Source organism: Fukomys damarensis, unplaced genomic scaffold (assembly GCF_012274545.1).
Source record: "Fukomys damarensis isolate Sample0158 unplaced genomic scaffold, DMR_v1.0_HiC HiC_scaffold_19, whole genome shotgun sequence".
Classification (NCBI taxonomy): Eukaryota; Metazoa; Chordata; class Mammalia; order Rodentia; family Bathyergidae; genus Fukomys; species Fukomys damarensis.
This window is the reverse complement of record NW_022900931.1, coordinates 17,550,056-17,562,789: the sequence shown is the minus strand read 5'-3', so window position 1 is coordinate 17,562,789 and position 12,734 is coordinate 17,550,056. Positions and strand designations below refer to the sequence as shown.

At 33.9% G+C, this 12,734-nt stretch overlaps 1 protein-coding gene across 1 annotated transcript in view; it reads left to right on the top strand.

Annotated features, from left to right (window-relative positions):
- The window catches only part of LOC104856297 (solute carrier organic anion transporter family member 1B3), a 55,507-nt gene extending 47,599 nt beyond the window's left edge, over positions 1-7,908 (top strand). Inside the window, exons 14-15 of the mRNA XM_010615656.3 lie at positions 205-322; positions 6,713-7,908. Of these exons, the coding sequence (XP_010613958.1) occupies positions 205-322; positions 6,713-6,923 (329 nt within the window). The 3' untranslated portion in view covers positions 6,924-7,908. The remainder of the gene's footprint in view (positions 1-204; positions 323-6,712) is intronic.
- The last annotated feature ends 4,826 nt before the right edge of the window (positions 7,909-12,734 follow it).

Here is a 12,734-nt window from a genome sequence, read left to right as displayed (position 1 = left end):
AGAGTTCATGAGCTGAGGTGTTACTGTGTATGATGTGGGTCTTTGTAGGTCCCTATATTCTTGATTTTTGCATATAATTAGGCCAACATGATGAGTCTTCCAAACTTTTCACCTTTTCTCACTGTAAAATGGATCAATTTAGCATGCTACCCTGTTTCACTTGAAATATTCTGTGGATTGATGGCTTTTCATTCCATGTTCCAGGAGGAATACTATCTCCAATATATTTTGGGGCCATGATTGATACAACATGTATAAGGTGGTCTGCCCCCACTTGTGGATCAAAAGGTGCCTGTAGGATGTATAATTCAATATTATTTGGGTGAGTTGCCATATATGTATTTCATTCGTTGATTTTTTCCTTTGAGTATGTTAATTCCAAAAGTATATCATTTTGAATATAGTAATATATTAATAATGAAAGTCACCACTTAATGAATCCTTAGTTGGTAATCAGTAATATATTAGACAGTGAGGAAATTCATCTTGATACTTCTAATAACTATTGTTAGTGTTAGGGTTAGGAATTCAAGTGTTGGAATTCAAGTGCCTGAGTATTGGAGTGTGGGTATTAAGGTTAGTGTTTATTATAGGGTGAGGGCTCGGGATAGTGTCAGGAATAGTGTTGGAATTCAAGAAACTGAGGATTGGAATCTGGGTATTACTGTTAGGGTTATGATTAGGCTTAGGTATAGTTTTAGAATTCGTGTAACAGTACTGGACTGTGGGTATTATTGTTAGGGCTAATGTTAGTGTTAGGCTAGGGATTGTTTTGGAATTCATGTATCGGCTTATTGCAGAGCGGGTATTCCTATGGTGATATTTATTATGGTTAGTGTTATTATTAGGGCTATGGTTAGGTATAATGCTGGAATTTCAGTGTCTGAGCTTTGGAGTGTTGGTATTATGGCTTGAGTTAGTCTTATGGTAAGGGTTAGTGTTAGGTTTAGGAATAGTTTTGAAATTCATGTACCTGCATATTGGAGTGTGGGTATTTTTAGGGTTAGAGTTGGGATTAAGGTTAAGTTACGGTTAAGTACAGTATTTGAATTCAAGTACCGGACTTTGGAGTGTGGGTATTATGGTTATAGTTAGGGTTAAGAAAAGTTTTGGAATAAAAGTAGCTGAGTATTGGAGAATTGGCATTATTGTTAAGGTTAGGGTTAGGTTTATGTTATGGTTATGGTTAAGTTAATGTTTAGGTATACTGCTGAAATTGAAATACATATTAGGGTTAGGGTTCGTGTTAGGGACAGTGTTAGAATTCAAGTACCGAGTATTAGAGTGTGGTTATTATGGTTCATGTTGGTGTGAGTGTACAGATTAGGGTTAGGTTTAATAATAGTGTTGTATTTTAAGTCTCTGAATGTTGGAGTATGGGTATTGTCATTGATGTTAGCATTAGTGTCAGGTTTATGCTTAGGTGTAGGGTTAATGACAGTCCTAGAATTCAAGTATCTGAGTTTCAGTGTTTGGGTATCATGGTTAGGGATTGGGTTAGAGTTAGGGATAGTGTTGAAATTCAAGTACTTGAGTATTGGAGTGTGGGTATTATTGTTAATGTTTGGCTTATGGTTAGGGATAATATTGTAATTCAAGTACCTGAGTATTGGTGTGTTGGTATTATGTTTAGTGTTATTGTTAATGTCAGGGTTAGGGTTAGTATTTGCATTAGGTTAAGGGTTAGGAATATTGTTAGAAACGATTTACCTGAGTATTGGATTGTGGGAATTATGGTATGTGTTAAATTTAAGATTATGTTTAGGTTTAGTTTAGGTAGTTTGAATTTAATCACTTGAGAATTTCGGTGTGGGTATTAGTTCTAGTGTCAGGATTTGAGTTAAAATTTTTCATAGTGTTAGGCATAAAGTTGAATTTTAAGTGCCTGATATTGGAGTATGGGTATTATGGTTAGGGCTAGGGTTGGTATAGGAGTAGTTTTAGATTCAGTGTTGATGTTAAAGTACCTTACTATTGGCATGTGGGAATTATGATTAGTGTTAGTGTTTGGCTTAGGGTTAGGATTAGGTTTTGTGTTAAGGATAGTGTTGGAACTCAAGTACCTGAGTGTTGTAGTGTGGTGATTTTTTAAAATCCTTTTTTCTTGAATATGCAAATTAGATTAGAGAATAATAACTAACGTCTAAATTCACCTAGCTGAAAGAAAAAGAGCTTGGATTCAATTCTTTTGTTTCCTAAAGTTCTCCTCATATGAAAATACTATTTTTTTTTGGTTTTTTTTGAGAGAGGGTCTCACTATGTAGTTGAGTTGAGATTGACCTGGAACTCACTATGTAGCTCAGGCTGGTCTTGAACTCACGGCAATCCTCTTGCCTCAGCCTCCCGAGTGCTAGGATTACAGGAGTGCGCCACCACACCTGGCTTTATACATATATGAAATCCTCTCTTCTCTCTCTATAGATGCAGATATAGATATAAATGTAGATATAGCTTTATGTATGTATGCCTTTTATATTTAAAATATGTATAAAATATATAAAAACGTATATATATAAAATATGACATAACATAAAATATATATGTATGAAATTTGTATTTATATAATGTATATACAAACATAAAGTATATATGAGTATATGAGTCCATAAAAATGTATATATATTTCAGAAAAAACAAAAATTTGTATAAACATTTCAATACTAAATTTATTGAGATGTTATGAGATTAATAAGTTACCTTTGGCCTCTACAGTTACAGGAGGTGCTCAAAGTAGTGTACATTAGCTTCAAGATGTTTATTACAAAAAGTATGTATGGTTGCCTTGTCAACATTGGTAGACTCATCTACTCGTGTTGCATCCCACATTGTCTCATTAATCTTCTCTAATAATGGAACCTCAGTTTCATGAATTTATCTAGTCATCGTGTTGGCTGGAACAGCAACCTGTGCCACCTTTCAAATTCTGCCCTCTTCTAAAAGTTCATGACAAATATCTTGAGAAGTAGGCAGGATTAACTCTTCACTAATACAAAAGGATTCTTTAGCATTAAAAATGTGGTTAGGCACTACAATGATTCTCTCAGTACAAACACTTTTGATGAAGTAGTGACCTCCAAGAAGCTTCTGTTTTCCATATTCACATTTTTTATATTAAACTCCAAAGAATTTTTTAAAAAAAACATTCAGAGTTCTTGATCTTCATGTGGCAAAGCAAGTTTGAAAGTTTCCTGGCTTGCTTGGATAGCCAGTAACCACATATTACATAAAAACGGGCTTGGAGAATGTGAATTACCTGTTACAATGAATTGAATTTACATAGGACTTGATATTTTCTTTAATATCAGACTTCTTTATCTGGTAAGTTTTGAGGTCTTCTGTTATTGCCTCACAGAGTCTTTCCCCCTTGTTCCCTCTTCAGTGACATTTGCTTTTCACACATTTTGGCTAGGCATAGCTTGTGGATTTACCAAAACTATTACAGAGATAAGTGCAGAGTGTGGGAATGATGTGCACATGGAAGTGATAAATAAGGTGTGGGTCATGCATGGACTAAAAGTTTTGGATTCTGATTTAAAGCCTTCCACAGGTGCAGCTGTACAATTGAAGTACATCCACTGATTTGCTAATATAAAGCTCATCACCTGTTGGAGTGTAACTGTCACTTCCACTGACTCATAGGATTTTGATATGAGTCTGCAAGCAGTAGATTCATAATGTCTCTGTGTAGTCGAACCTTCTGCTCATTTTAACGTATATTTGCAACCTCTCTCCAGAGCTAGCATCATGGCTTCAGCTTCACCTCACATCATCAGGCATTAGATTCTCTTTAGGAGAAAGCACAGGTTTATCACTCAAATTTGCAATTTGCAGGTAGGGTTTGTAGTCATACGAGGATCTAATGCCTGTACTGCTGATGTGACAGGAGCTCAGGTGTAGTAGGGAATGTCTGTAAATGCAAATGAAGCTTCACTTGCTCACCTCACTAAGCTTGTGCTGTGCAACCTGGTTCCTAACAGGCCATGAACTGAAACTAGTTTGATACTAGGGTGGAAGATCCTTGCAATTATGGATTTTAGAGTGTCAAAGAAGCCTGTCATGTCTGAATACATCACACTTTTTCATGGTGTATATTTTAAGTAAATTGCTCAAATTGATTTGCTGCTTTGTTGAAAATTTTGGCATCTATATTCATGAGAGTTAATAATCTGTTCTTTGTTTTACCTTGTAATATCCTGGTCTAGTTTGAGGATGAAGATAATTTTGGCCTAATAGAATGAAACAGGAAGACAGATTGTAGAAAATTTGTATAACTTTTGGTATAAATCACCTGTGATTTCATCTGGACCTTGTGCTTTAAAGGGTTATTCATTGTTATCGATTCAATTTTGTTATATATAGTCCTATTAAGAGTGCCTATTTCTTCTCTGGGGAGTTTGGGTAGATTGTGTCCTTAAAAAAATCCATTCATTTTTATCTAGGTTATTAAAATTGTAAGCATAATTCTTTCCATAGTACATTATTATTTTTTAATGCCCCTAGACACTATAGCATTGTATCCTTTTTCAATTTTGATATTAGTAATTTGTGTCTTTTTTTCTTCTTTTTTTTCCCATTGTGTTTATTGGTACTTTTTAGGTATACAGTACAGTTACATTCATCATTAGGATCTTGTTTTGTTTTGTTTTTTTGTTTTTTGTTTTTTGAGACAGGGTCTCACTATGTAGTTGAGACTGACCTGGAACTCACTGTGTAGCCCTGGCTGGTCTTGAACTCACAGCAATCCTCCTGCCTCAGCTTCCTGAGTGCTGGGATTACAGGCTTGAGCCACCATGCCCAGCTCAGCATTAGGATCTTGTACCTTTACATGACAGGTCTTGGTTCTCATTTTTTCCCAATACCCCTGCCCTCCATTCAGCCGCTCCACCATCCCCTATTTACAAAGACTTTGTTTGCATTTTTTCCTTTTCTCATATTTTTTCTTGTCCTTTATTTCCTTTCCCCATCTTTCCCACTTATTTTTTTCTTCTTATCCTGGTCAGAATCTTATAGATTTTATTAATCTGTTTTTAGAAGGAGCTTTTTTTTGTTAGTTTTTTTTGCATGGATGTCTTGCTTTCAATTTTATTGTTATCTGTTCTAATTTTTATTATGTATTTCATTCTGTTTATTTAAGTTTTAATTTGCTTTTACAATTCCAGTTTTCTGAATTGGAAACTTTGTTAGTATGTGTTTGCAATATATAATGTTTATATTCCATATGTGAAGTTGGAATAGTTACATAACAGAACTTTATTTTTAGTTCCTATTTGTGTCTTTTTCTGTATGTTGTGGTTTCACTTAAGAATTTTTTATAATTGCACCTCTCTTTCTTAGAGTATAAGTTATGAATCTTCAAAAAATTTTTATTGCTTGTCTTAAAGTTTGCAATACACATTTATATCTAATCTTAGTTTACCTTCAAATAATACTACATAATTTATTGATAATATAAAAATTACCTAATTCTTCTTTTCCATCTATTTTCTCACTGCTCTCATTCATTTGCCTTACATATAAGCATTTATAAGCACTGTATAGACATATATATTATATATAATCAAATATATTGCAATTATATTGAACATATATTTATCTGTTAGATCAACAAAGAATAAGAAAAATAAATTTTTCTTTTTCTTTTACTTTGTTATTTCATCTCTGCAGCCTTCTCTGTATATGTAAATATATATATATATCCTTATATATCCCCTATATATTCTTATAAATATGTATTCATATATATATATATATATCCTTATAAATATAGCCTTGTTTCTAAGCTACAGCTGCTTCTCAACTTAAAATGGTGTCATATCTAAAAAATCTCATTGTAAATTGAACAAACTATAAGTTTAATTTGCATTTAATGCACCTTACCTAACCCACTAAACATGACATCTTAGAAGAATTTGCCTTTAACATGATTAGTACACTTATGTTACCCTTCAGTTGAGCAGAATCAGCTAATGCCAATCATATTTTGTAATGAAATGTGGAATCTCAGGTATATAGACAGAAGAACTGCAGCAATCATAACCCTAAGTACAAACCATAGAAAATCAAAATTAAGACAGGCTCCTGAAAGAACTCAGAACAAAAATTACCTTACTGGAATATTACACTTCACTAAGAAACCGTGCAAGCAAGAAATACATGGAGTATACACAAATGAGCTTTTTGTAGACATGGTGGAAGTGAAATCACTAAACACAGTATCAAAAAGAAAATGCTAGCAACATAGTGCATTGTCAAGTATGAATCTCTTACTTTTATAATTGTGTGGTGGACCAGAAGCTGATGCTTAAATCCATCCCAGAAAAAGACTAATTCCTTAGGAATGTGGTATAAATTGTAGGAAGAGTATTAGCATTCTATAGTCCTGTGAGTCTCAGTTTTTTATTTTGCCTCTAACTTTGTTTGCTGAGCATTAATCATGACTCTTAGTACTTCCCTACTCCCTTAGGTGGGACAAAATTATTTGACAGTCTTGGATTTGTCTATCTTCCTCAGCTGGAGTTGAGTATCAGTGTCTTTGTGATCCTTTAAAAGTTATGCAAAACTCCTGTATCTTGATGAAAAGAATTACTGGAATTGTTGTCTTCATGTTTTTATATATAATTAAAAAATTTCTCAATGAGATTTGCATACTACAGAAATAGTAAGTTATTGCACACAATTTGAAATGCTAATCTACTCTTTCTCTTTTTTATAGAAAGTCATTTTTGAGTTTGACTTCATCCTTAAGATTTGTATCATTTATTTTTCATTTTTCATTCCTTCATTTTCTGAAGAAAAAATATGAAGTAAAAGAAAGCAAGACATTGGAAAATGGAGGAAAAGTCATGAATGAAGCAAACTTAGAATCCTCAAATAACAACAAATATTTTGAACCTTCTGCAACTGTCAAAGAAACACATATTTAAGGGAAGAAAAGATCCTTCTTTCCCTGTTTCCAGAAAATAGTATATTGATGCAGTAAAATGCTATTTTTCAATTCCTGGTCATTTCACTGAGTATTCCCATAATGTACACTGATAGAAACTGAAAAGGGTTATTATGAATAAAACAATAAAGAAAAAGAAATAGGAATAGTTATCGTTTGGGTACTGCTATGCACCTGTGGTTAACATTGCAATATATGATTCATGAAAATCTAAAATGAGAGGCCTGGTTAATGTTTAAAAGAAAAAAAGATAATTGTAACTCTTAATAAAATCAGTAACTAGAAAGTAGGTAGAGATTAAAAAAAAAAAAGGAGAGCAATTTGTAGCCTAAATAAGGCCAAAAAAAAAAAAAAAGGCTGGTATCTTAGAAAAGAGAGTGGATAATGTTATTCTAGCCTGAAGTCTAGCCTGATGGAGGGTTCATGAAATCTTGATACATTTTATTCATATAAGTCACACATTTCACAGACATCATTAATTGAAAATTTGAAATTGTGTCTAATGAACAAGGCACATCTTCAAGTGAAATATTGCTGAAGAAATTGAGATACTAAAAAATTTACAAGCTCTGATTATCAGAAAACATATTAAAGAATGTAAATTTCTATTGCAGACATAGAAATGGATTAAGACTAGCTGACTTTAACTGCAAAAAGCAAATATTATTTAATAGATATGTATTAATTTTACCTGTCTTCTCTCTGGCAGACATGTGTTTTTAAAAATTTCTTCAGTCATTTTTTGTTTGAAAAAAATATGGTGTGAAAAACCCCATATTTTTATATTTCTATCAGGAGAACAAGAAGTAGAGTGAATGAGAACAAATATTTGAATGGTGTATTCTCTAGTGACACTGACTCATAATGAAACCTAGAGGTTGTACATTTTTCCATTCTCATTGTTTGAAAATATTTTATGCTTTGTTTGTATTAGGATCACCTGTGAAGTTAAAAAATATACAATAATATTTGACTCCAACCACTTAGATTTTTTTTCAGCTTTAATTGAGTTTATTGGTACATTTTAGGGATACAGTACAGTTACATTCATTGTTGGGATCTTGTACCTCTACATGACAAGTCTTGATTCTCATTTTTTCCCCCTTGTTCCTGCCCTCCCTTCACCCCCTCCTCCCCTCCCCATCTACAATCACTTTATTTCCATCTTTTCATTATCTCACATTTTTTTCTTTTCCCTTTTTATCTTAATGTCAGTAATCTTATTAGGATCTTCTGTATTATTGCAGATTATTCACACCAGAGAAACTATTTGGTATTTACACATGTGTGCCTTATTTATTTCACTTAGGAGTATATCTTCAATATGTATCCATTTTCCTATGAATGAATCTATTTTCTCATTCTTTATGGCTGAGTAGTATTCCATTTTATAGAAAAACCACATCTTCTTTATCCAGTCTCCAACGGATGGGCAAATTGGCTGTTTCCAAATTTTAGCTATTACAAACTGTGCCGCTATAAACATGGGTATGCATACTTCTCTGTGATATGATTCTTTTAGTTCTTTTGGAAAGATACCCAGCAGAGGGATGGCTGGGTCAAATAGAACCTCTAGTACAAGCTCTTTGAGGTATCTCCATATTGATTTCCATAGTGTCCAACCACTTAGATTTAAAACATCGATAATGCTGTCTGCACACAGCATATAAAAATTTCTGTTTGTAATGGTTGAAAACAAAGTACAGGTTAAGAGACGATATATGTGTGAGTAGAACAATTTCATGAATGCTGGCTTGAAGCTAAAAATTGTCCCTGAAGTCATACTTATTAACCTATTTTCAGGCTGTAGATTTGAGAAAAAATTTATTAATCTAGCAGAAATTTGGGACAAAACCCATACATACTAGGTTATTGGGTGTCAAATAAAAAATTATGCTACTTGGAAGATATGTTATAATATGGCTCATTAAAAATAAATAGAAATATTGTGGGACTGTTTTTAAAAATCTTATTAAGAAAATAAACAATATCTTAAATGTTATTGAATTATCATTAAATGCCAGTTATTTGTCCAACAGAATTGGATGAGAAGAAGTAAAGACACAAATGACACTCCTTTTTTAGCATACTCTTTAAAGGGGGAGATGGACATTTAAAACTAAATATGTAATATTATAAATTAAAATAACTTACAAATATTCAGTGAAAGAGGAACGTTATTATAAAATAAACCTCAATTTACTTGACTGACTGAAGAATCTCAGAATCCATAAAAATGCTAATCATTAATCCAGTAACATTTATGAAACAGAAATAAAAGTTTCAGGAGAAAATTGACAATAAATTCAATAAAGAGATGAATATGGCAAGGCAAATTTTCAAGGAATTAAGATAAGCATACATTTAAAATGTACATTGAATAAGGTTAAAAGAGACAATAACTGAAAATAGCAAATCATTGATGGCATTAAATTTAAATTCTCAGTACTAACAATGTGGAAGAAAATGATAGAGGGAATTTGTGAAAGAAGGTCTTAGAAGGAAACCTGAAGCATTAACCTTTAAAAAGGTTGAAACTGATGAGAAAGAAATGCAATAAGAGTAAAAGCATTAGTCAAAGACACAATGGAAGAATGACTTCCTCCTATGAATATGATAAACATGTAGACCAGTCTCCATTTGCACCCTATCTCCCCACCTCTGTTTTTGTGCAATAAACCTTTTACCATGCTCTTTCTTTTTGCTAAAATAGTCTTTGTTTTCTCCATTTATCTATTTTTCAGTGTTCAGATCACCCTTCCCTAAAATTTTCTAATATCATTGCTTGTTGAAAGTAAATATCCATAGCAGCATAGCACTTACCAAATGATAATATGGTCAAATGATAATTAGATATTTATTTATGATTATTATATAACTAAAGACTCTCAGTAGTCATAAACTGCAGGAAAATAGAAATTGAATTGTTTTACACATTGGATATAAATAGACATTACTGATTAAGGGGGGCTAAGAGAGTGTTAATTTAGGGAATAATTTCAAGTACTCATGAAGGCTGAGAGATCGCAGGCCATCTGCCAGCTGGAGACCCAGGGAGGCCAGTGGCATAGCTGAATCTCTGCTCAAAGTCCTCAAACCCATAGAAGCAGATGGTGTGCCTCTCATTTAAAGGATTAAAGTCTGAGAAGGCTGGAAGTTCTCAGCTAAAAGTCCAGGAGTCATGTTCCAGGGCAGGAAAAGAAGGGTATCCCAGCTCCATGACAAAAGAGATAGAGAAAAACTTCCTTTCCTCTGCTTTTGTTGTTGTTGTTGTTCTGTCCAGGACCCAGGACTTAGGGCTCTAGACAATTAGATGGTACCTGCCCACATTAAGAGGATCTTTCTGCTCAGTCTGTGACCTCGCTAAGTACAGGGGATAAAAACATTTAGAAAACAAAGTTTTCCTGTTTCGCGAGCTCACAAGTAAAGTGGAGGGCTAGACATGTGAATGTTATAATAAAATAAAACTGTTGATGTTTCATTCAGAGGGACCATGGTAATCTGTTTCAAATTTAATGTGTGTACTTTTGGAGATTTACCAAAATAAAATGATCAATAATGATAAGAAATCTGGCAGGGGTCATTGTCATTTTACTCTTGTGGTCCTTCTATTACTTCTGAAAAGACTTTGCTACTACATGGAAACCAGCACTCAACCTGATGCTAAGATGATGCTACACGTGATGTGATTTTAGCAAAAACAGAGCACTCCTGACCACTACTCCACATTCATTCCTCACACTGCTAACCGGGCTCCATCATAGCACTCGTTATACCAAATTTCATCATTAGAAGTTTCTGTGAATTATGACTTGGACTCCAGTGACATTGAAAGAGATAGAATTATGACCAGCCTCACCTATGAACAACTTGGGTTGTGACTGGAAGTTTAATTTTAATTTATTACCTAAATCTTGAGGTTTGACTCAAATGCCAGCCACTTGTGCAATTGTAAACAAAGACTTATGATACCACAAAAGCTTATGTAAGAATACATAAGCATCAGTCTGAGCCTAGATGTGCATGTTTGTGGACATGATTTCAGTCAGTGCTTTATGTAATTACTATCATCACTGCTATCAAAATGGCTCCCCAAAACTAGACAAGAAACTAAGAAGTGAAGGGAAGGCTCCTAAGTGAAATAAACAAGTCACACATGTAAATACCGAATAGTTTCTCTGGTGTGAATAAACAATAATAGTACATGAGATCCTAATGAGATAATTGATAATGTGAAATAGGAAGAAAAGGGCTAAAGGCACAGGCAAAATCAGAAGGGTAGGGGAAAAGTAATAAGGGAAAGGAAAAAATATGAGAAAATGAAAAAATGGAAACAAAATGTTTGTAAATCAGGAGGGGAGGAGGGGGTGCAGAGAGGGCAGGGACAAGGGGAAAAATGAGAACCAAGACCTGTCATGTAAAGGTACAAGATCCCAATAATAAATGTAACTGTACTGTATACCTAAAATATACCAATAAACTCGATAAGGAAAAAAAAAACAATCAGTTGAAAATAAAAAGGAAATTGTGGAGAAATATGAGAGTGGAATTCATGGAACCAATCTCTCTAATATGTACAATACATCAAAATCAGTCACTGTTTTGATAGTCTTACAGAGAAAATATTTGTACAAGGAAGTTGGTGGTGCTAAAGGTGTTACTCAAATTAGTAAGTCATGATCAACAGTGTTAGATGAAATAGAAAGGCTATTACTGGTGTGGATAAATGAAAGGCAGATGGCAGGATATATACAGCCTGAGTCTACAATTTGTGAAAAAGCTAGAGCTATAAATGCGGATCTCATAAAAGATAATCTATCAATGAGTGATAATGGTGAAACATTTCATACTAGTAAGGGTTGGTTTCACAATTTTAAATCAAGAACTGGGTCTCATAGTGTAACTAGGCATGGTGAAGCAGCCAGTGCTGATAAAAGGGTTGCTGAAAATTACGTACACCAATTCAAATGAATGACACAGAGAAATGGCTTTTGCTCTCATCAAGTTTTCAACTGTGCCGAAACTGGCCTTTTCTGGAAGAAAGTGCCCAGGAGAACGCACGTTACTCAATAAGAGAAGAAAATGTTAGGCCACAAGATTATGAAGGATAGGCACAATTTACTGCTATGTGCCAATGTGAATGGTGACCTCAAGATAAAACCTCTCTTGGTATCACTGTGAGACCCCTAGAATATTCAAAAGACATAGTCATGAAGAATAATCTAGGGGTCATGTGGAGATTTAACACAAGAGCCTGGGTAACAAGAGTACTTTTTATTGAGTGGATCAAGTAGGATTTCTCTTGTACAATTAAAAAATATCTGGAGAACAAAGGTTTACCACTGAAGGTTCTCCTTATCATGGACAATGTGCCTGCTCACCCACAAGATTTAGAAGGAGAATTGGCCACAGGATTCCCATGGTTCCCTGTCAAGTTTCTCCCACCTAATACAACTCCTCTATAGAAACCTATGGCCCACCAGGTTATAGCTAACTTTAAGAAGCTATACACCAAGGAACTGTTCCTGAAGTGCTTCTAGATGGTCATAGATACAGATTTAAAATTATAAAAGTTCTGGAAGGAACATTGCAACATCTTTTTCTTTTTTTTTTAAATTTTATTGAGTTTATTGGTACATTTTAGGGATACAGTACAGTTACATTCATTGTTGGGATCATGTACCTTTACATGGCAAGTCTTGATTCTCATTTTTTCCCCTTACCTCTGCCCTCCCTTCACCCCCTCCTCCCCTCCCCATCTACAAACACTTTATTTTCATCTTTTCATTCT